This window comes from Sorex araneus, chromosome 6 (genome assembly GCF_027595985.1).
Source record: "Sorex araneus isolate mSorAra2 chromosome 6, mSorAra2.pri, whole genome shotgun sequence".
In the NCBI taxonomy this organism is placed as follows: Eukaryota; Metazoa; Chordata; class Mammalia; order Eulipotyphla; family Soricidae; genus Sorex; species Sorex araneus.
In genome coordinates this window covers 162,957,687-162,977,887 of record NC_073307.1, presented here as the reverse complement: position 1 = coordinate 162,977,887, position 20,201 = coordinate 162,957,687, and the positions used below count along the sequence as shown (strand labels likewise).

General features: G+C 66.7%; 2 protein-coding genes across 4 annotated transcripts in view; one reads left to right on the top strand and one right to left on the bottom strand.

Annotated features, from left to right (window-relative positions):
* MACROD1 (mono-ADP ribosylhydrolase 1) overlaps positions 1-13,520 on the top strand; it is a 93,144-nt gene extending 79,624 nt beyond the window's left edge. Inside the window, exons 4-11 of one of the 3 annotated variants that reach the window (XM_055143130.1) lie at positions 1,747-1,776; positions 10,859-10,975; positions 11,318-11,439; positions 11,538-11,568; positions 11,943-12,016; positions 12,322-12,403; positions 12,485-12,518; positions 12,599-13,520. In XM_055143130.1, the coding sequence (XP_054999105.1) occupies positions 1,747-1,776; positions 10,859-10,975; positions 11,318-11,439; positions 11,538-11,568; positions 11,943-12,016; positions 12,322-12,403; positions 12,485-12,489 (461 nt within the window). In that variant the 3' untranslated portion in view covers positions 12,490-12,518; positions 12,599-13,520. The remainder of the gene's footprint in view (positions 1-1,746; positions 1,777-10,858; positions 10,976-11,317; positions 11,440-11,537; positions 11,569-11,942; positions 12,017-12,321; positions 12,404-12,484; positions 12,519-12,598) is intronic. The other 2 variants (XM_055143129.1, XM_055143128.1) reach the window with 2 other exon arrangements.
* On the bottom strand, positions 12,861-18,875 carry OTUB1 (OTU deubiquitinase, ubiquitin aldehyde binding 1). The gene is made up of 7 exons (XM_055143131.1): positions 18,757-18,875; positions 17,237-17,298; positions 16,969-17,067; positions 14,384-14,502; positions 14,186-14,270; positions 13,891-14,085; positions 12,861-13,805 (listed from the first exon to the last, which is right to left on the bottom strand). The coding sequence occupies exons 1-7, from the start codon at positions 18,812-18,814 to the stop codon at positions 13,608-13,610; spliced, it is 816 nt and encodes a 271-aa protein (XP_054999106.1). The 5' UTR covers positions 18,815-18,875; the 3' UTR covers positions 12,861-13,607.
* Positions 18,876-20,201: the final 1,326 nt, after the last annotated feature.

The window sequence follows — 20,201 nt, the reverse complement described above, 5'->3', positions numbered from 1 at the left end:
TGATTCTGGGGGACCCCCGCCCACTCCCCGGGACTGACTGGCATTCCCTCCGGGCACTTGAGGCCGAGGGGCGCATGTGAGCAGCGGACGGGCCGGCTGTGCCCGCTCCTCACAGCCCCCGCCGTGCCCGCCCCGCTCAGCCCCCGCCCCGCGGCCATGGGGGAGGGGGCGCCCTGGGCACTGCCCTTGGGCTCGGGAATGGGGGCTGGCAGGAGGCCCGGTGCAAAGGGAGGCCCGTGGCAGCCCCCCATTCTGGCCCCAACGGGACCAGCAGGCGCGTGGCCGGCCCCAGTCCTGTGCCTTGGACCCGGGAGTCACTGTCGGGTCACACAGGCCCCGCCGCGTGCTCAGTCTGGTCCCTGCCTGGCCCCCCTCCTGGGGCAGCGCCCGTCACTGGCTTCCTGCCGCCCCCTCGCCGCTGTCTCCTCTGCTTCGGCAGGAGAGGACGGTGCCATTTCATGGACCCCCAGAATATTCCGGGCCCAAGGCTGGACCTCGCGAGAGGGGCCGTCCTGTATGAGGAAGCTGCTGGGGGCTTCATTCGCCCCCTCCCCGGACCCCCGACCCCAGGCCCTTCCCAGGGGCAGGATCTTAGGGGGACCCTGGGGAGCATGGCGGGGCCCTGGAGAAGGTGGGCAGGGGTGCTGGGAGAGGGGGAGCAGGGATGGAGTTGGGGCAGCCCTGTCCCCCGTGAACCCCACCCACCTCGCTGCTCTCCAGCAGCCACATTGGTGGGGTCCGGGGGTGCTGGGCGGGTGGGCGGCTCCAGGCCCCCCCAGCTCCCAGCCCCGGCCCTGCCCCAGGCCACCGTCCAGCATTGGAGGGACTCGGCCGCCCTGTTTGGGGGTGCCCCTGCGTGCTCTGAGGCTGGACTCCCCAGAGTCCGGTCCTGCCCCCCACCCCGCACCCCCCGCCTGGCTCCCTCTCTGCAGCCCCCCTCCCCCACGGTTTGCCGGGACAGGGGTCAGGAGGGTCTGGGACACCGGAAGTGTTTCGTGCTGGGGTGGAGGCCACGTCCGGGACCCTCGGGGACCTCACCCCCATCTGCCCCTGCCCCGGACAGGAGCACCCCCCCCCCCGTGCCCTGGTCAGCTCCTCTCCCTCCTCCCCTCCCTCCCTCCTGTCCTCCCCTCCCTCCCCAGCTCACCGGCTTGCCCCTAGCCCCCCAGCCCCCAGCCCTGCCTCGCCCCCGGCCTGCTCCGGGAGCCCCCGCCAGCCAGGCCTCTCCATCTTAATTAGCTGCTTGTATTAATCTCACAAGTAACGTGGCAACTTACAGCCCCGGGTGCTCTCGGGCTGCGGAATTAATTATTCCCCCGAGCGGGGCTGTCAGCGGGCGGCTGCACCGACCAGCTCCACTTAGCGGAGGCCACAGCTGTGCGGGGCGCCAGGGCCTGCAGCCCGCAGCCCCCTAGCCCCGCCCGCACAGGGGCCGGGGCCCAGGGCCGCCCCGTCCGCTCTCACCCGTCCCTGCGCAAACAGCCAGTGTCCAGGGGCGGGAGGGGCCGGCTGCACAGCCCAGCCGGAGCCAGCGCCCCCCCCCCCCCCGCCCTTGGCCTTGCCCTTCATCCCAGCCCAAGAGACATGAGGGGAAACTGAGGCCCAGAGCAGCGGCGCTCCAGTTCCTGCAGTGTGGAATGGGATCTTCCCACCAGCACCCCAGAAGGCACTTCCTGTCCCCCCGGCCCTCTGCCCACCGTCCCGCAGACACGCCCCGCTGACCCCTTCTCTCTCTCTCTCTTGCAGCCAACAGTTCTCTGCTCGGAGGCGGCGGTGGTGAGTGACCCCTGGGGTTGGGAAGCGGGCTGGGGGTTCTGACACAAGTGCAGCGGCCCTCGCCCCCCTTTGCCTCCCCACACCCGCCCCTCGCAGCCGGCCCCCACGTGCTTCAGCAGGTGACGCCTTCTCCCGGTCCCTGAGAGTTAGACGGGCCCGGAGCCCAGGAGGAGGTCTAGCAGGTAGGCGCCCGCCTCACGCACAGCTGACCCTGGTGGCATCCCCACCACACAGGGTCCCCAGAGCCCGCCAGGGGCCACTGAAGGGTGCAGGGCGTGGAATAACCCCTGAGCACTGTTTTCAGGGAAGAAATGGCACAACTCTCAAAAAAAAAAAATACAAATTTTAGATTTATGGACTGGAGCGATAGCACAGCGGGTAGGGTGTTTGTCTTGCACGCAGCCGACCGGGGTTCGATTCCTCCATCCCTCTCGGAGAGTCCGACAAGCTACCGAGAGTATCCCGCCTGCACGACAGAGCCTGGCAAGCTACCCCGTGGCGTATTCGATTTGCCAAAAACAGTAACAACAAGTCTTACCATGGAGACATTACTGGTGCCCGCTGGAGCAAATCGATGAATAGGACGACAGTGCTACAGTGCTAAAAATTTTAGAAACGGGGCTGGAGCGATAGTACAGTGGGAAGGCGTTTGCCCTGCATGCGGTTGACCCGGATTCAATCCCCAGCATCCCATATGGCCCCCCAACCACCGCCAGGAGTAATTCCTGAGCACAGAGCCAGGAGTAACCCCTGAGCATCACTGAGTGTGACCCAAAAAGCGGAAAAAAAAAAAAAGAATATTTAGGGGTAGGAGAGATAATACAGTGGGGAGGGCGCTTGCCTTGAATGTGGCTGACCCGGGTTCAATCCCCAGCATCCCATACAGTCCCCCCAAGCACTGCCCGGAGTGACCCCTGAGCACAGAGCCTGGCTGGGTGTGACCCAAAAGCAAAAACAAAAATAAATTGTTTTAAATAAAATGAAAGGGAGAAAGGTCCGGAGCACGAGTACAGTGGGCAGGGACTTGCCTTGGATGTGGCCGACCCCAGTTTGCTCTCCGGCACCCCCTGTGATCCCCCCAGCCTCGCCAGGACTAAGCCCTGAGTTTCAAGTCAGGAGTAACCCCTGAGCATCTCCAGGTTTGGCCTCAAAACAAAACAAACAAACAGAAAGAAAGTGGCCTGGGGCCGGAGTGATAGCACAGCGGGTAGGGCGTTTGCCTTGCATGCAGCCGACCTGGGTTCGATCCCCAGCATCCCATAGGGTCCCCCGAGCACTGCCAGGAGTAATTCCTGAGTGCAGAGCCAGGAGGAACCCCTGAGCATCGCTGGGTGTGACCCAAAAAGCAAAAAAAAAAAAAAAGTGGCCAGAGTGCTCTGGGAAAGTGACCCTGGCGCCCTCAGACACGCCACGCCTCGAGACAGCCAGACCAGGGCCGTGACACTGGGGCTCACTCAAAGTTACACCCCAAGAGTGCTGGCACGGGGCCGGAGCGGTAGCACAGCGGGTAGGGCGTTTGCCTGGCATGCAGCCAACCTGGGTTCGATCCCCAGCATCCTGTATGGTGCCCCGAGCACTGCCATGGGTAATTCCTGAGTGCAGAGCCAGGAGTAACCCCTGAGCATCGCCGGGTGAGACCCCAAAAAAGCAGAAAAGAAAAAAAAAAAGAGGGGCTGGAGCGATAGCACAGTGAGCAGGGCATTTGCCTTGCACGCGGTCGAACCGGGTTCGATTCCCAGCATCCCATATGGTCCCCTGAGCACAGCAAGGGGTGATTCCTGAGTGCATGAGCCAGGAGTAACCCCTGTGCATCGCCGGGTGTGACCCAAAAACCAAAAAAAAAAAAATGAGTGCTGGCATGTTAATGTCTGGGACTTTTTTATTTCCTGCTTCCCCAGCACTTCTCAGGGGACCCGGAAGCTGCCCCCCTAGTACCCCACCCCGCGGGGGTCTTGGCTGCCAGCGCAGTGCTCAGCCCCAGCAGTGCTCGGCTGGGATCGAACTCAGGGCCTCAAGCGTGCGCCTGGCACCTCTCCAGCCCCTGAGCCTCTCCCGGATCTGGTGACTGTTCACAGCCACAAACCACAAAACAGGGGTGCGTGGGGGGGGGGGATCAGCGTTTGAGGCGAATCTGCCACCAAGGCAGACATGCCCCCCATGACGCGAGCCCCTGGCCAGCCCCGCCCGGGGGGCCGCCCCCTTGGCAGCGCTGCCCGCTGTCGGAGGCGGGTGATTGGTGAGGCGGGGGGCAGGGGTTAATGCGCTGCGGGATAAATCCCAGGGCCCTGTTTACTCAGCGCGGCGGGGCCCAGGCCAGGTTTTAAAAGGGGGACGAGTAACAGGGGCAGCAGAGGTCTGGAGTAAGTGAGAGCAGCTAAGAGCCTGCGGTGACCAGCGGCGGGGGGGCTGTTTGCAGTTGCGACTGGCTCCCCCACTCCGTTCTCCCCGGCGTAGAGGTCACAGCCACGTCCCCAGTGGGGGGCCTCCGGGGGCCCCCCCCAGATGTCACTCAGCGGGGAGGCGCTTGCCTGGCATGCGGCTGGCCTGGGTTCCTCGAGTTCCCCAGGAGTGAGCCCTGAGCACCGCCGGGTGTGGCCCCGAAATAACAGCCTCGGTGAAAGGAATGGGGGGTGCGGACGGGCCCCGCAGGGACCCTCTGCCAGAGCCTGCCCTGGTGGTGGACCGGGGCCCTGTCCACGCCATCCTTTGTCCACTCAGCCGCAACCAGGCGGGGAGCCGGGGTCCTTCTGCCTGCCCAGGCCCGCCCTGGCCCGGGGAGGGGGGGTCCTCTCTGGGGGTTCAGTGAGGAGCCCCTGATGGGCATGAGGGAAGCTCCTGGAAAGACACAGGCCCTGGGCTGGGTCACGGCTGGAGAAGTGGGATGGGGGCCTGAAGAAGAGGACTGAGGACGTGGGGGGCTTGGGGGACTTGGGGGGGGTTGGGGGGTGAGGGGCGTGGCCCCAGGCGGAGGCAGGGGCCGGGGGTGTGTTTCAGCGGCTGCTCCTGCTCAGAGCCTGCCCAGGCCCCCCACCCCAGCTCAGAGCCCCAGCCAGGGGCCTCCCCACGGCCCACCCCGGGCCCCCTCTCAGACTCCCCCATCGCCCGATGCTGTCCCCCCAGGCCCCTCCCCGGCTCGAGGAACCTCGCTCCTGCCCCCGCCCACTGTGTCCCTGCAGCTGGACTCGGTGGCCCTCGGTGCCCGGCGGGCTGGGGACATGGCTCCGTCAGGGCCCAGGGCCCGCGTGTGACGTGGTCGGGGCCTTGGGGACACCCGAGGGACACCCCGGATAGCCACCTGTCCCGCACACGGAGACAGAGAGACAGGGGTAGCCCCGGGAGGAAGGGGACCCCGAGGCCGGCCTCCTGGAGCCAGGCAGGGTTCACGGAGCTGCCGAGAGCTCGAAGGGGCTGTCACGGGGCTGACGTGACGGGGACGCCCGGAGACCCACCCCAGACTCTGGGTGACCTCTGACCCCTATCGCCCTCACCCCATGCATCTGACATTCATCCCGGACCTGCCTGAGAGGGGGGGCTGGGTCCCCACCCTGTGTAACCATGTGGCCCCCAGGCTCCTCCCCACGTCCATCCCCCACTCACCCCCGCCCCCACTCACCCCCGCATTCCCCAGCCCCATTCTCCTGCCCCCCCACTGTGTGACCTTCTGCATTGAGCCCCACGTACTTGCTTTTTTGGAGGGACCCACATTTGGAGGTGCTTGGGAGTGACCCCTGCTGGTGGTGCTGGGGTTCAACCCCATCTGGGCCAGATGCGAGGAGGCACCAGCCCCCCCATCCCACGCTCTGCGCCCCCAGAGTGCTGCCACTCTGTTCAGGGGGCGTCAGCCGCACCCCACGGCTGGCCCTGCCGAGGGAGGGGGACAGGCAGAAGGCAAGCGTGGGGAGCCTGGTGGGGGGGTGTTCTGGCAAAGACAGGCTCGTGGGTTCCAGTCTGCAGCCCCCTGTGTGATGGGGTGGGGGTGTCCAGTGGAAGAAAACTGCAGTTTCTGGGGCACAGGGAAGGGAGTGTGGGGTGCGCTCGGCCTTGGTGTGGCTCCTAGGGGTGCTGGCAGGCACCCCAAGACCTTGCCCAGGGTCCAGGCCTTCTACTTACCTCGACACTATCCACAAAGGGGCTGGAGCGATAGCACAGCGGGGAGGGCGTTTGCCTCGCACGCAGCCAACCTGGGTTCGATTCCCAGCATCCCATAGGGTCCCCTGAGCACTGCCAGGAGTAATTCCTGAATGCAGAGCCAGGAGTAACCCCTGTGCATCGCCAGGTGTGACCCAAAAAGCCAAAAAAAAAAAAAACAAAAAAAAAAACCCAACACTCTCCACAAGACTCTTAGGCCAGATATGATTCTGGCCCCACGGTGAGCCTTGGGGGACCCTTCTATCCCCTTCCTTCCCTGGGCTCAGGGTGGGGGTTATACTTGTACCAAACACTAGGACTCAGGATTTGGTGCCAGTCCCAGAGAGACCCAGCCTGCTTAGAAACCTCCATGCACCATAGGGGCATTTGGCTCGGGTCCTGAAGGTTGAATAGGAGTTCAGTAGGTGCAGAGGCCCTGAGCAGGCCCAGGGTCTGTGGTGGAGAGAGGTCAGGGGCCACACCCCAGGCCTGGGGTCCCCGAGCCCCTCCCGGCCTGTTACTGGCCACGGGGGAGACGTTGCAAACACTCCCTGACTGTTTGGTAAGCAGGAGTTGAGTCCTAAATCAGCGGCTGACAGGGCCTGCCCCGGCCCTTCCCGGTGACCAGGCCTGAAACGTTTCCCCGCCGGAGCCGCGGCTGCTGCCGAGATTTGTGCGCGTTTTTTCAATTACCCCTTGTCTTTCTCTGCCACTGTTGCACTAAAGGGATAATAAATGTGCCCGAGCGTTTCAATTATTCATCTAAATCCTGGCCGCGCCCGCCGCAGCCACACTGGAGTGACACGTTAATTCGGGCCCATCAGGGCTGCCCCCCCAGCTCTCCCGCCGGCTGGCACCCCGGGTCCCACGCCGCCACCTCTCCTGCCCCCCCCGCCCCCCCCCCCGCTGCTGGGGGCCCTGTGTGGCCTCTCGGGGCCCTGGCACCCCCTCCGCTGCTCACCCCCTGGTCAGTTGGGCATTGCACGCCATCAGATGCCCCGGCGGGCACGCAGGCAGGGGGTGTCCGGCCGCGTCCTGGGGAGCCCTGGCCTGCACCCGGCCAGCTCCCAACGCAAACTTCCATTCCTGTCTCTGTAGCTGTCTCTGCATCTCTCGTCTCTGTCTCCATCTCTGTGTCAACTCGGGATCCGTCTCTGCCTCATTCCTCAGCTCTGTCGCCTGTCGCCCTCGCTCCTTGGCTCTTCCTCTCTTTGGGGCCAGTTCTCCGCCCCCCTAACCCCCTCGCCCCCTCTCTCCCCCTCACCCCTCTCTTCTCTCTATCTCTTTCTCTCTCTTTTTTTTTTTTTTTTTTGCTTTTTGGGTCACTCCTGGCTCATGCACTCAGGAATCACCCCTGGCGGTGCTCAGGGGACCATATGGGATGCTGGGAATCGAACCCGGGTCGGCCGCGTGCAAGGCAAACGCCCTACCCGCTGTGCTATCGCTCCAGCCCCCTCTCCCCTCTCTCTTCCCCTCTCTCTCTCTCTTTTTTCTCTCCCTCTCTGCCCCCCCCCCGTCCTCCACCTCTGCCTCTGCTACTCTTCAATTACTTCCCTGCACCAGCCCAGGGAAGGTTCCAGAAAGTTCTGCTCTCTGCTTCCCCAAGCTGTGACCCTGTGGCCCCCACAAAGGAAGCTGGTGGCCCCAGGGAACTACCAGGCAGCCCCTAAAACGTGTCCAGTGCCACCCTGTCCAGGCTGGAGTGGTCTGGGGGAGCCTCAGGGGGGGATAGGCTGCAGTGAGGGGTCCTGCCCCCTCCTCCTTTCTGTCTTCCAGGCACTGCTCAGATGCCACCTCCTCCAGGGAGTCTGCCCAGCCTGGACCCAGCGCCCACGCCCCCACCCCCAGCCCAGCTCTGTCCCTCTGTGTCAGGACTGTGACGTCCCTCCCCCATTGGCAGGGGGTCCCCCCCCCACTGAGTGGAAGCTGCAGGCCGCCCAGGTCTGGCTTGGGCCTGAGGCCTTTTCCCAGAGTCTCAGTGCCCAGCTGATGTGGTGGGACACACGTGTGGGGCCATGGGCGCGGCTCCATTTCACGTAGGGGGACACTGAGACCCCGAGCAGTGGGCTGGGCCGGGCGTGGGGAGGCTGCCGCGGGACTCTAACATCGGGAGTGATTTCCGTGATGAACGGCGCTGCCTTGTGTACATAATGAAGCCCTAATGTTTTCAGTCCCCGCTTAAGGAGCCTCGCGCCCCTAATGAATTTCAGCTCACACTGCGGTGCTGTCTCCTACCCGTCTTCTCCGGGGCGCCCAGCGACGGGGGCCTGGGGAGCCCCCCCGCCCCCACAGAGGGCTCTCGCCTGGGGCGCAGCTGCGGCACCCTCACGGACTCTCAGTCTGGTGCTCTGGGCCGGCAGTTGGCCTTTCTCTGCAGGTGCCTTCCAAGGACCCCGAGTCACTGAGGAGGGGTCCCCAGGGCCAGGGTGCAGCCCCCCTCCAGCCCCTCACACCCTCTGCCCCGCCCTCCTGCCTGGGGCCCCTCAGGGGCGCGTCCCCTCCCAGGGCTGGGGTCCCAGCCTGAGGACAGAGCTGTCTTCCCGCTCTGGGTCTGAGGCTCGCTGGCCCACCTGTGCAAGGGGGCGATGTGTGGGGACGCACTGGCCTGCCCCGCAGTGATCTCTGAGCACAGAGCCAGGAGTAAGCCTGAGCACTGGTGGGTGGGGCCCCCCCAAAAAAAGGAGGGGAAAATGAGGTCATGGTGTGAGAAGGTGCCAGGCCCTCAGGGGACAGCCACTAAGCACTCAGGTCAGATGTAGAGGTCTGTGATTCTACGGGGGGGATGGGAGGGAAACTGAGTCACAGAGAGGCTGTGAGCGAGCAAAGGAGTAGGGGGTCTGGAGGGAGCGCCAGTGAACTTGTGAGAGGCCAGAGCCCCTGTACCCCAAGCTGCCGTGCCCCGTGCCCCCTCTCTGGGGTCCCCAGCACCCAGGGACTCCGCATCCCAGCTGACTGCATCTGTCCCATGAGGGGGCAGGTGTGGGGTCCCCTCAGCTTATCTCAGAGGTGGCTCCTGCTCCAGAGCCCAGGGAAGTGAGGGGTCAGCAGGGGGGGTTCTGGGGAGCGACCGACTGCCCCACGCCCAGTAAATAATTCATCAGCCCAGGCCGGCTTGTTTGTTTAGTGTGAGGAATGCGCCCCATTGAGGGCGTTTATTGCTGAATAAATTTAAATATCTCATCTCCCCTTCATGAATATTACAGCACCCTAAACCGGGAATGGCACCCCAGGAGCCCCTGCTCCCACCTCTGGGACCCGGGGCGCACCCTCCCTGCCCCCCCCAGCTTTCTGGAATGCAGCTGGGTGACCCAGACCCCCCTCCCCCCAGACAAGGGGACTGGGGGCCTCCAAGCGGGGGTAACAGCCTATCTGGGAGCCCCTGGGACAGCGCGGATGACCCCCCCACCCCGGGAGGGGCCAGGGACTGGGTGGAGGGGGCATCAGCCGTGGGGTGGGACACCCAGCCTGCACCCCGAGCCCCGCTGTAGGAGGTGCGAGAGCGGGAGGCGGCAGGCGGCTGCGCGCTGTGTCCCGGGGGCAGGTCTCACCCTCTCGGTGCCAGTTTCTTTCCTGAGGCCCGGAAAGAGAGAGCAATGTCTTGGGAGCTGTGGTGGGTAGAGACCTCTGGGGCCCTGAGCCCGGCGGTGGGAAGGAGCCAGGAAGATGCTGGAAGGACCCATCTGTCCTGGGCTTCGTCCCCAGACCTCGGGGTGTGGCCCCAAAACAAACAAAACAAAGATGGTTGAGGCCGAAACTCGAGCCCACGGAGAAGCCAGAGGCAGAGGAAGTGGGGTGCTGGGCTGGGGACTGGGTTAGAAGAGCGGGGTGCTGAGCTGGGGACTGGGTTAGAAGAGCGGGGTGCTGGGCTGGGGACTGGGTTCGAAGAGCGGGGTGCTGGGCTGGGGACTGGGTTAGAAGAGCGGGGTGCTGAGCTGGGGACTGGGTTAGAAGAGCGGGGTGCTGGGCTGGGGACTGGGTTCGAAGAGCGGGGTGCTGGGCTGGGGACTGGGTTCGAAGAGCGGGGTGCTGGGCTGGGGACTGGGTTCGAAGAGCGGGGTGCTGAGCTGGGGACTGGGTTAGAAGAGCGGGGTGCTGAGCCAGAGACTGGGGCGGAGGAAGTGGGGTGCTGAGCCGGAGACTGGGGTGCAGGGCCAGATGTGGTGGGGGAGGGACAGGAGAGGCTAGAGCCCCGCGCAGGGCACCCCAGCCTTGCCCACCCACTCCCAGCCCTGGCACCCTCTACGGGGTAAAATCCAGTGTCACCGGGCCCCTGCCAGTGGGACTGTGGCCCGGGGGAGCCTCGGTGGGCAGACCCGTGAAATGGGAATATGAGGGGTGGGGGACGCCCTGGTGCGTCCCCACAGCTGGTTCCTGGGAGCTGCTGGCTCGGAGCTGGGGTGTGTAGGAAGTCGGGGTGGGGTGGGGCGCAGAGAAACAACCCGTGCCAGTCCTCCGGCCCGGAGGAGTTGCCACCCCACTGTTCCAGAAGCATCCGTGGAGAGGAGCAAGGACTTGCCAAGAGGCGCGCCCCAACTTGACCCCTGGCGGGTGCCTCGCGGCTGCTCCCGCTGGGCCGCTGCAGCCTCGCCCCTGGGCTCCCCCCTGCCCCGCGCCCGAGTTGTTGTTGATCTGCACCGGGGTCCCCAGGGGTCCCCAGGGCCGCCCGCGAGGCCCCAGCCTTGCCAACAAGCCCTGGCCGGGACCCAATTAAACCCGACGCGCTAACGAGGCGGCCGGGCTCGTTAAGGAGCAGGGCGAGGCCCGAGCCACCTGCGGCGCCGGGGCCCGCGCCCGGAGGTGCGCAGCCGCGCGGGCGGACTGGTGGCACCTGGAGAGGGGCACCTGCTGGGCGCCTCCCGGGAAGGACCCCGCGGGCGGCGGCCCGGCGCGGCCGCGCGCGCCCCCTGCCGGCCGCGGGGATCCTAGCGCCCACTGACTGGCCGCTCGCCCATAGTGGACGGCTGCATCCACCGGGCCGCGGGACCCCTGCTCACTGAGGAATGCCGGACCCTGCAGAGCTGCGAGACTGGCGAGGCCAAGATCACCTGCGGCTACCGGCTGCCTGCCAAGTGTGAGCGGGGGACACGACGTGATTGGGGGCTAGGGGTCCAGACCCCACGGGATTACCAGCGGCTGTCTCACGGGCGCCTCTAAAGCCCCAGTGCCCAGGACCGGCTTCTTGCTCTGAGCGGGTGCCTGGAGGCTGGGGTGGGCTGGGGCTCTGAAGGGAGGCCCCAAGAGAAGGGACAGCGCCCTTGGCCTGTCCGGAGGGGCCCCATGCCAGTGCGGGTGTCTGCCAAAGGTGTGGATTTTGCTGCGGAACACAACCGTGCGCGTGCCCACGGGAGGGAGGGCTGGAGTCTTGTCCCCTGCAGGGCCCTGGCCGGCCTGAGCCTGTTGCCCTCCCCGGCAGATGTCATCCACACGGTGGGGCCCATCGCCCACGGCGCGCCCAGCGACAGCCAGGCCGCCGAGCTCCGCAGCTGCTACCTGAGGAGCCTGGACCTGCTGTTGGAGCACCGGCTCCGCTCCGCGGTGAGGGGGTGCGGGTGGGGGCTGAAGCCCTGCCACTCGGGCCGCGGCGGAGAGTGACCCTGATCCCCTCTCTTTCTTCTCCCCTCCCCCCGTCCCAGGCGTTCCCCTGCATCTCCACCGGCGTGTTCGGTAAGTAAGGAAAAGAGCCACAGGGTATCAGGCAGGTGCCTGAGGATGTGCTGGGGCGGGGGGCTGGGCTTGGCCCTGGCTTGGGGCGGGGCCTAGCAGGAGCTGGGCGTGACTATGGATTTCAGGGCGTGGCCTAGCAGGAAGTTGGGTGGGGTCGTTGGGGGCGGGGATGAGCTGAGGGACGTGGCCTAGCAGGGAGCTGGGTGGAGCTCAAGACGTTGGGGCGGGGCGGGGCCTAGCCAGGGAGCTGGGCGGGGCTCAGGACGTTGAGGCGGGGCCGGGCGTGAGGGGCGTGGCCTAGCCAGGAGCTGGGCGGGGCCTAGCTGGAGCGGCCAGGGGAGCTTATTGGCGTCTCACTGTGGTCGCCCCGGCAGGATACCCGAATGAGGAGGCAGCCGACGTCGTACTGAGTACACTGCGCGAGTGGCTGGAGCAGCACAAGGACAAGGTGAGGTCAGGCAGAGAGGTGGGCGGCAGGGCACTCGGGGGCTGGGACGAGGGTGCAGCGTGGCCCTGTTCCCGGGCAGCTCATTTCTGCTCCAGGCTTGAGGCGGAGGCAGGGGGACCCAATGCATAGCTTAGGTGGCTTGTAATTTTCGTGGCTAAACAAGGGATAAGGGCCAGGGCGACCATCAGCTGGCAGGTTCAATCCCTGGCACCCCGTCTGGTCCCCCAAACACCACCTGGCATGCTCTCTGAGCACCCCCAGGTGTGGTCCGAACAGCGGCCCACAGCTAAGCAGCCCCCGCACAGGTGGACCGGCTGATCATCTGCGTGTTTCTGGAGAAGGACCAGAGCATCTACCAGCAGAAGCTCCCGCACTACTTCCCTGTGGGTACGTGCCCCCACGCCCACCCACCGCGCGCCCCTGCCCCTCCCCACCCCGGGCCGGCTCTCACTGTCCTCTGCCTTCCAGCCTGAGGTACCGCCACCCACCCTGGCCAGGACTGGTAAGCGGGGCCCGGCCCTCCCGGGGCTGCGCACTAACTGCCCACTAACACGCGCTCAGCGCCCGCTCACCCCCACGCAGGGTCGGGGATGCCCACGGCTGCCGCCCTCCTGCTCTGACCGCTCCCTTCTGCCCTCAGACTCCCCTGAGCCTGCCGGACCTCGCTCCCAGCTCTGAGGAGGCCAGAGCCAGCGCCGGGCCTGGGCCTGCCGCCCAGGGCTCTCGTGCACCCCAGCCCTCAGGAGCCCCCAATAAAGATCACTTGTTCCAGCAATGCCGTGAGCACTGCGCGGCCACAGCCCCCGGCGGGCGGGGGAGCGGTGAGGCACGGGCACACGGCAGAGGTGGGCAGCACATCACGTTTATTGAGGCCTGCCCCCAAGGAGCTCACAGCCTGGGGCCGGGACCCCACATGTGCTGGGGGGAGGGAGAAGAGGTGAAGGCAATGCAGAGCCTGTGGCCAAGCAGAGGGGGTGCAAAGCAGGCACAGGCAGAGGGTGGGGTGGGGTGGGAGTATGGGGGCTGGCACACCCTGCCCAGACCCAGGGGGTCGACCATGCACCCCACCAGGCCGGCATCCCCTGGGGGTACATCCTCCTCCACCTGCCCTGAGCCAGCTCCCCCAGCACCAGGCCACCCTCTCCACCCAGGCCTCCTCCACCATGCAGACCCCGGGGGTGGGCAGGAAGCAGGGGTGGAGGGGGGCCTTTGAGGGGCAGTTTGAAAACTGGGGAGTCCTGGGTCCCTGGGCAAGTCCTCCAGAAACACCCCAAACCTATCGGAAGCCCCATGGGCCAGCTAAGAAGGGGGAAAGCCTGACGGGGAGAAAGCGGAGCCCCACTGAGCCAGGAAGGGTCCCCAAGAGGCCTAGCCTCCTCAAAACGGCTCCTGGTGGGGTGCGGAAGACACAAGACGCCCCGCCCTGGGCAGGGGAGGGGGCAGCCAGACAGCAGCCAGGCGGGCAGCAGGGACACACACACACGGGTCACCTCCAGCGCCCCTTTAATAAAACGTGGGAGGGAGTGACAGGGCCGGGGGGGCAGGGGGTGTGACCCTTGACAACCCCGGAGCCTCCGTGCGCGCCTGGGCCCTATTTGTAGAGGATGTCGTAGTGTCCCGGCCGGTAGAGAAGGTAGACCTTGGGCTCCGAGCCCTCGGGGAAGACGTGCGGGTTGGTGGTGCCGCCCTCGCCGCGGTCCATGTACTCCACCTGGATGGACACCCGCAGGGCCTGCGCCAGCGCGATGATGTGGATGTGGTCGCTCTCCTTACACATGGGCTCCACCTCCTGCGGCACAGGGCGGTCAGGGCCTGGCGGGAGCCCCCCGCCCGCCCCGCCCCGCGCCCACCCAGGCCCGGGGGTGGGGGGGCACCTGCTGGCAGAACTCCTTGACGGTCCGCCCGCCCTCGATGAAGTGCTCGAAGAACTTGCTCTCCCGCTGCAGGTAGCCCGAGGTGAGCAGCCGCAGGTAGACCACCAGGTAGTCGGAGGTGCTCTGGTCGTTGAAGGAGGCCAGCAGGTCGGCCACCGAGGTCTGCTTCTCCACCTGCTCGATCAGGTCCATGAACTGCCGCCGCCCAGGGGAGGGGACAAAGGCCAGTGAGGAGGGGCGCCGGCCCAGCTGGCCCGGCCTGCCCCCCTCCGGCCCAGCCCGGCCCGCGGCTCACCGTGTTGTGGAAGTCCTCGATCGTGAACTCGGTGAAGCCCTGCGACACCAGGTCCTCTTTGCTCTTGGCAGACACAGCCTTGAACCTGGAGGATGGGGAGACAGGCCCGGGGGGATCAGTGGCCGCGGAGCAGGGCCCCAGGGTCTGGTTTCGGGGAGCCCCTGCAGCCCCCCCGCTCTGGTCCCCCCGCTTCCTCACCGCTGCAATTCCTTGCTGTCATCCAGCAGCGCCTCCAAGTGGGAGAAGCCGAAAGCACGGTAGAAGCAGTTCCCGTCGGGCCTGGTCTTGCGGATGTACGAGTACTTTTTGTGGAGGTCCTGCAGAGAGGCCCCACCACATCCGTTCCCATCAGGCCAGAGCCAGGATGGGCCAAGATGTCACCTTAGCAGGATGACGAGCCCGTGTCCAGGCAGCCAGCCGGCGGCCCTGGCTGGTAACATGGTTGATGGGAGTCACTTAGCAACCCCCGCCCAGCGCCCCCCAGAACACCACACTTGCTGCACTGGATGTGGGGGCGACAGCAACTGTCTGCCCGCGGACACGGAGAGCAAGGGGCAGGGCTGTGGCTCGGGGGATCACGTATGTGAGGCCTGCAGCGACCCCTAAGTATCACTAGGAGTGGCGGGTCCCCAGAAGGGGCGAGTGAGTCAGTTGGTCCTTGCCCAGTATGTCTCTGGTGAAGCCTCCGGGACAGTTCTGGGTGCACACGGGGAGGGCGCAGCCAGCACCCGACTCCCCAGCACGGCCGGGGTACAGCTCCACCCTGACCTGCCACCCTGCTGTCACCCGCCTTCCTCCCCTCTGCGGAGGGTAACCCACACCTTCCTCTCACACCCCTGCCCACCTTCCCGACTGTGGCCTTTCATGCTATCCCCAAGACCCACTCAGCTTCCACGCCATATCCACCCTGGCCTCTGCCCGGGTCCTTGTGTCCATCCATCTGCCTGTCCCTGGGGTTCTTACGGGTCCCCTGCTCCTCCACCACCACTCACTTTTCTCTTCTCACTGGTCCAGGCCCACCAGCGGGTCAACACGAGGCCTGCTGCCACTTTAAGGCCAGGCCCTTTCCCGGTGCCATCCCAGTGGGCGTTCCGTTGGGTCCAGGTCACCGAAACCCAGGCCGAGGGTCAAACCCTCCTCCAGGGAATTGGAGGCTGGTGCTGCCACCCAAGGGGTGAGTGCCGCGGCCAAAGACCCCTCCTCCCCCTGCTGCTGGCAAGTGACCCCACACAGCCCCCGCCCTGCCTCAGGACACCATGTCACCTCCTGAGGCAGAACAACGCCTGGTCCACAGCGCCCACAGGCAGCAGATGCCCCGCTGGGGCTGGGGCGGCTTCTGTGTCCTGCGTCTTGGGGTCCAAACAGCTGTTCAGACTGTCCACTAGCTCTGCTGGCCCCCCCCCCCAAACTCCTCGGCCCACCCACTCCCGCCTGAAGCCCCCAGTGACCGCCACTCTTGGGGCTGTCCTGGCTGCTTCCAGCCTCCAGCCCCTCCCTGCCCCAGCTCCGCCCCTCGAGCGGGCTCAGTCTGGATGGTTCTTGCCCCAGGGCCACAGTGGCGCCTGCTCCGACTTGCCCCTGCCCCACGCTTGGCGCGGACAAGCCTCTGCAGCTGCCGGCCTGGCTGGGCGCCCGCCGGCCTCCCCCGCCACCCCAGGACCCTGGTGGGCGCGCTGCCCAGGGTGGAGTCACCCGGGCCTGCTCGGGTGCCCCAGGGAGGGCGGGCCGGCACAGTGGGGGCGTGAGACGGGCCGCGCAGTGAAGCACGAGCCGCAGCCAGGGCCCCAGCGCCCGGCCAGGCCATTTCGGTGGGCGGTGTGACCGCGGGTGCCAGGCGGCCCTGGCGTGGGCTCCCTGCCACTCGGCCTGCTCGCGCAGGCTGTGTGCCAGGCACAGAGCGCGGCCCCCAGCCCGGCCGCCTGCCTCGAGCTGCACCTTCCTGCGTGAGAGACCAGACGGCAGCGGCCCCCCGCAGAACGCGCCGAGGGCAGGCCAAGCCCCATCCGGTCCCGGCAGCTCCAGGAGCCGCCCCGAGCACGGCTGTGTGAGCCCACCTGCCCCGTCCTGCCGCCCAAAGCCCAAGTTGGGCAGAGGGGCCGGGAGCAAGGAGTCAGCTGCCCCAGAGCCGGGGCCCTGGCTTGCTGACAGAACCCAAGCCTGGGGCAGGCTGGCGGGCCCTGGCTCAGTCCCCACAGGCACAGCGCTGGCCGGCACGCATGGCGCGTGGCCCCTGCCCGGTGTGCAAAGCGCGAGTGCGCTCAGGCTGGGTTTGGAAAAAGATCCAGCAGCAAACGCAGGGCCGGCCCCTTCCTGGAGCCCCTGGGACTTCCCGGGCTTCCTGTGACCAGCGACGTGCCACTCGCCACTGTCACCCGGAAGGGCTGTGTCAGCTCAGCAGCCTGACCCCAGGGCAGGAGCTCCAAAGGCCCCTCCTTTGGGGGGGGGGCGTCTACACATCACATACTTGGGAGAGTCACATTGCTGAGCCCCGGCTGGGGAGGAAGGGCCGGGTAAGGACTTCCCTGGGACTGAAGGGGGGCTGCAGGGCCTAGCAGGTGTCTGGGAACCCCATTCCTGCCATATGCCCCAGTCCCATGCGCCCCACCGGGGAACCAGACAGCCCCCCACCCCCGACACCTCCCCCCAGCTCCCAGCCCGTCCCCCACAGGCAGAAACTTTAGGCTCCGACAAAGGGAAGGAGCTGCGGGCGCCTCCAGCTGCAGATTCCAGGGTCCGAGCCAAGAGCCACCAGAGGCGTCCCCCCTCCCCGCGACCCAGCCCACCTTGATCTTCTGCTGGTAGATGTTATCGTCCTCGGCGTACTCCTTGTACAGGACAGAGAGTTCCAGGCGCTCGGATACCAGGGGGTTCTGCACAGCGATCTGCGGGCAGGGTGGGGGGGAACCAAGGCATCAGGCTCCGCCCACCAGGCCCAGGACCCGCCCCTGCAGCACACAGACCCCGTGAAGGCATCCAGAGCCCTGCACAACTCGGAGAGGAGGGGGCTTCCAAAGTGGGGACAAAGCACAGGCCTTGGGCAAGGTCCCTCACCTCTTGCTGAATTCGGTCCTGCTGGGCCATGATGGCTTCATCATAGGCAAGACAGTTAACACCTGCCGGGAGGAAACAGGCGGTGTTGGACGGCAGGCCCGCGGGAAGGTGGGGGGGCAGAGCCTGAGCTGGGGCGCCTGAGTCTGGGGGCGCACGGGCCACACCTACTTTGCCAACCTCATGAAAGACCCTCCTGGCCATGCCTCATTTTTTAAATGGGGATGGGGGTAGGGATGTGGCCAAAGGGTAAAGCATATGAACCCGAGGCCCTGGGTTCGATCCCTGGCACTCACTGCACACCCCCAGGCTCCTCCAGCAGGCTCCCGAATCATACACATAGGACCATGTTAGGGATGGCGGGGTCACCGCCAAGACGTGTTCCTCGGGCTCCCGGGCCTCCTTTCTGCCCTGCTTTTCGCCTCGCTTCCCAGCAGCCGTGGGGGGTGCTGGACGGAGCGGGGCGGGCAGGTCTCCTGGGGAGTCGCCGAGGAGGCCGAGTCCGGGGCTGCGGGAGAGTTTCCCGGCGGCCGCGCTTACTCCATTCACTCGCAGGGGCGCCCGATCTACGGGCAGCACCGCAAAGGCTGAGCCTGGGGCTCAAGGTCACCAGGAGTGGGCAGTGGAGGTCACGGCCAGAGCCGGAGCCCACCGCTCCGCGGGCCCGCCAGCTCCCAGCAGGGGGCGGTCCTCGGGAGAGGGGGGTGTGCCTCGGAGGCGAACTTCCAGGAGCCCAGAAGAGAGCGGGGCCCGCGGCGGGGCTCCCGGCCCCCCGCTCCCGCTAGTCGGACGCCCGAGCTCCGCGAGGCGGGGCCGGGGCTCGCCATCCTCGGAGGATGCGGGCAGAAGGGGCGTGCGCGGGCCCCGGCCTTTCCGGGCCGGACCCTGGGGGCGCGACCCCGACGCTACCGGCGGGCGCCGGGGCCCGAGTCCCGGGCGGGAGCGGAGCGGCCGGGCCCGGCCGGCGTCTCCGCAGACAATGGCCCGGCGGCCGCTCCGGGGCTGCAAGGCCAGAAGAGGGGGCTCGACCGGAAACGGGGCCGAGCGCCCCGGCCCCGCTCCCGGCCCTTCGCCCGCCGCCGCATCCCGAGCGGCCCGCCCGGGCCTTTGTGCTCCGCGGCCCGGCGTCACTCGACGCCCCGGGGGCCGGGCGCGGACCGCGCCGGGGGAGGCGGAGGCCGGGCCGGGGCCTAGGAGCCGGCGGGGCGCGCCGGGCCCCGGGAGCCCGGGCGGGGTGGGGGGGCCCGAGAGGGCGGGGCGGCACAGGCCCCGCCCCGGCGCGCGGGAGAGGGCAGGGCCCGCAGGTCCGGGCCCGCCCCGCTCGCCTGCCCGTCCGGGGGTCGCGGCGGCGACTCCTTCCATTGTGAGGGGGAGGGGAGGCGGCGGCGGCGGCGGCCGGGGCAGGGGCCGCCCGCGCGCTGCGCCCCCGGCCGCCGCCGGCCCTGCCCCGGGCCTCCTCGCGGACGGGCGGCCCGACATCGCTCCCGCCGGCCGGTCCCGGGCGGCCCCGCCGCGGCCAGTACCTTCGGAGTCGCTGCCCAGCGGCTCCTGCTTCTGCTGCTGAGGTTCCTCCGCCGCCATCTTTAAACAGCGCCGCACTGCCGACCGCTTCCGGGTTACCCGCTGCCCTCCTCCCGGAAGCGCCGGTCTCGCGGCCCCGCCTTGGCAACGCCCCTAGCAACGGCGGCACCTCCCCCCCACCCGCGCCCGCGCGCTGCGGGGCTCCGGCCGCGTCTCCCCGAGCTCCCGCCGACGATCAGGGCCCCCGCGTCCGGGAGCCGCGTCTGAACCTGTGACGGTGGTAACGGGAGAAGCTGAAACTGAGACCGTTGCGGCTGAGGTTTCCTGCGGCGCCTGCGCCGGGCGTGGCACTCGCGCCCGACCCGGGAGCCCCGGGACGCAGCGGCGCTCCCGGGTGTCGGCTCCCTGCACGGGACCCAAGGCCGGAAGAACTGGGTCACTCCAGAAGCCGGGATTCGGCCCAAATGGGAAGTGGATGACTGGCCGCCGGGTGTTCAGGGAGCAGGTCGGGGCGAAGGGAAGCAGCTGTGCATGCAACACGGAAACGTCCCGTCAGTGCCCCGCTGCCTGCTGGCTTCGGGTGCTTTTGGTTTGGGGCTTTGTTTGTCCCTCCCGGCTTGCTCTTTGTGCTCTCCCCTGGCCCGCTGCTGCAGTTTTGTAAGGAACAAGTGTTACTGACGGAGAAACAAAGAATAAAGGGCATGTGGGCAGGAGCGATAGCACAGCGGGGAGGGCGTCTGCTCTTGCACCCGGCCAACCCGGGTTCGATCCCTGGTATCCCGTATGGTTTCCCCACCACTGCCAGGAGTAATTCCTGAGTGCAGAGCCAGGAGTAACCCCTGAGCATCACTGGATGTGACCCAAAAAAGGAAAAAAGAGTAAATGGCATCTTCTGCAGCCAAAGAAAAAGTATATTTGAAAAGCTTCTAGTAAAAACAAAAATAGAGCAGCAAGGCTGAATCCAGGAAACAATATAGTGGGTAAGGAACTTGCCTTGCAGGCGGCCACCCCTTTCCAATGCTGGGTTCACTCTGTGGTTCCCCTGAGCGCCCACCGACAGGCGGGATTCCCGAGCACTGCCAGGCGTGGCCCCAAACCAAACTGAGTAAAAATGAAAAGCAGCAAGGCTTTTTTCCATGTTGCTTGAAGACGCTAGTCAGCGGGGTGCCACCAGAGCTCTGGTTCCACATTTTCACGGCCTGACTTCAGTGTCTTCTCTGCCCCCTCCCCGCCCCAGGGTTACCCCATGAGAGCCCAGGAGGGAGAACGATCTGCGTTTGTCCAGAGTGTGTGAAGGGCGCCCTGGCTCACCCCCCAGCACTGACTGGCTTTTCTGGGTGCCAGCAACATTGCAAAGGGCTTGTCACTGGGTCATTGGCCCCCTGCAGTGGCTTCCAAACTCGGGGGATTCAGGGGCCACCAAGCTCAGAGCTGCTGCTCATCCAAC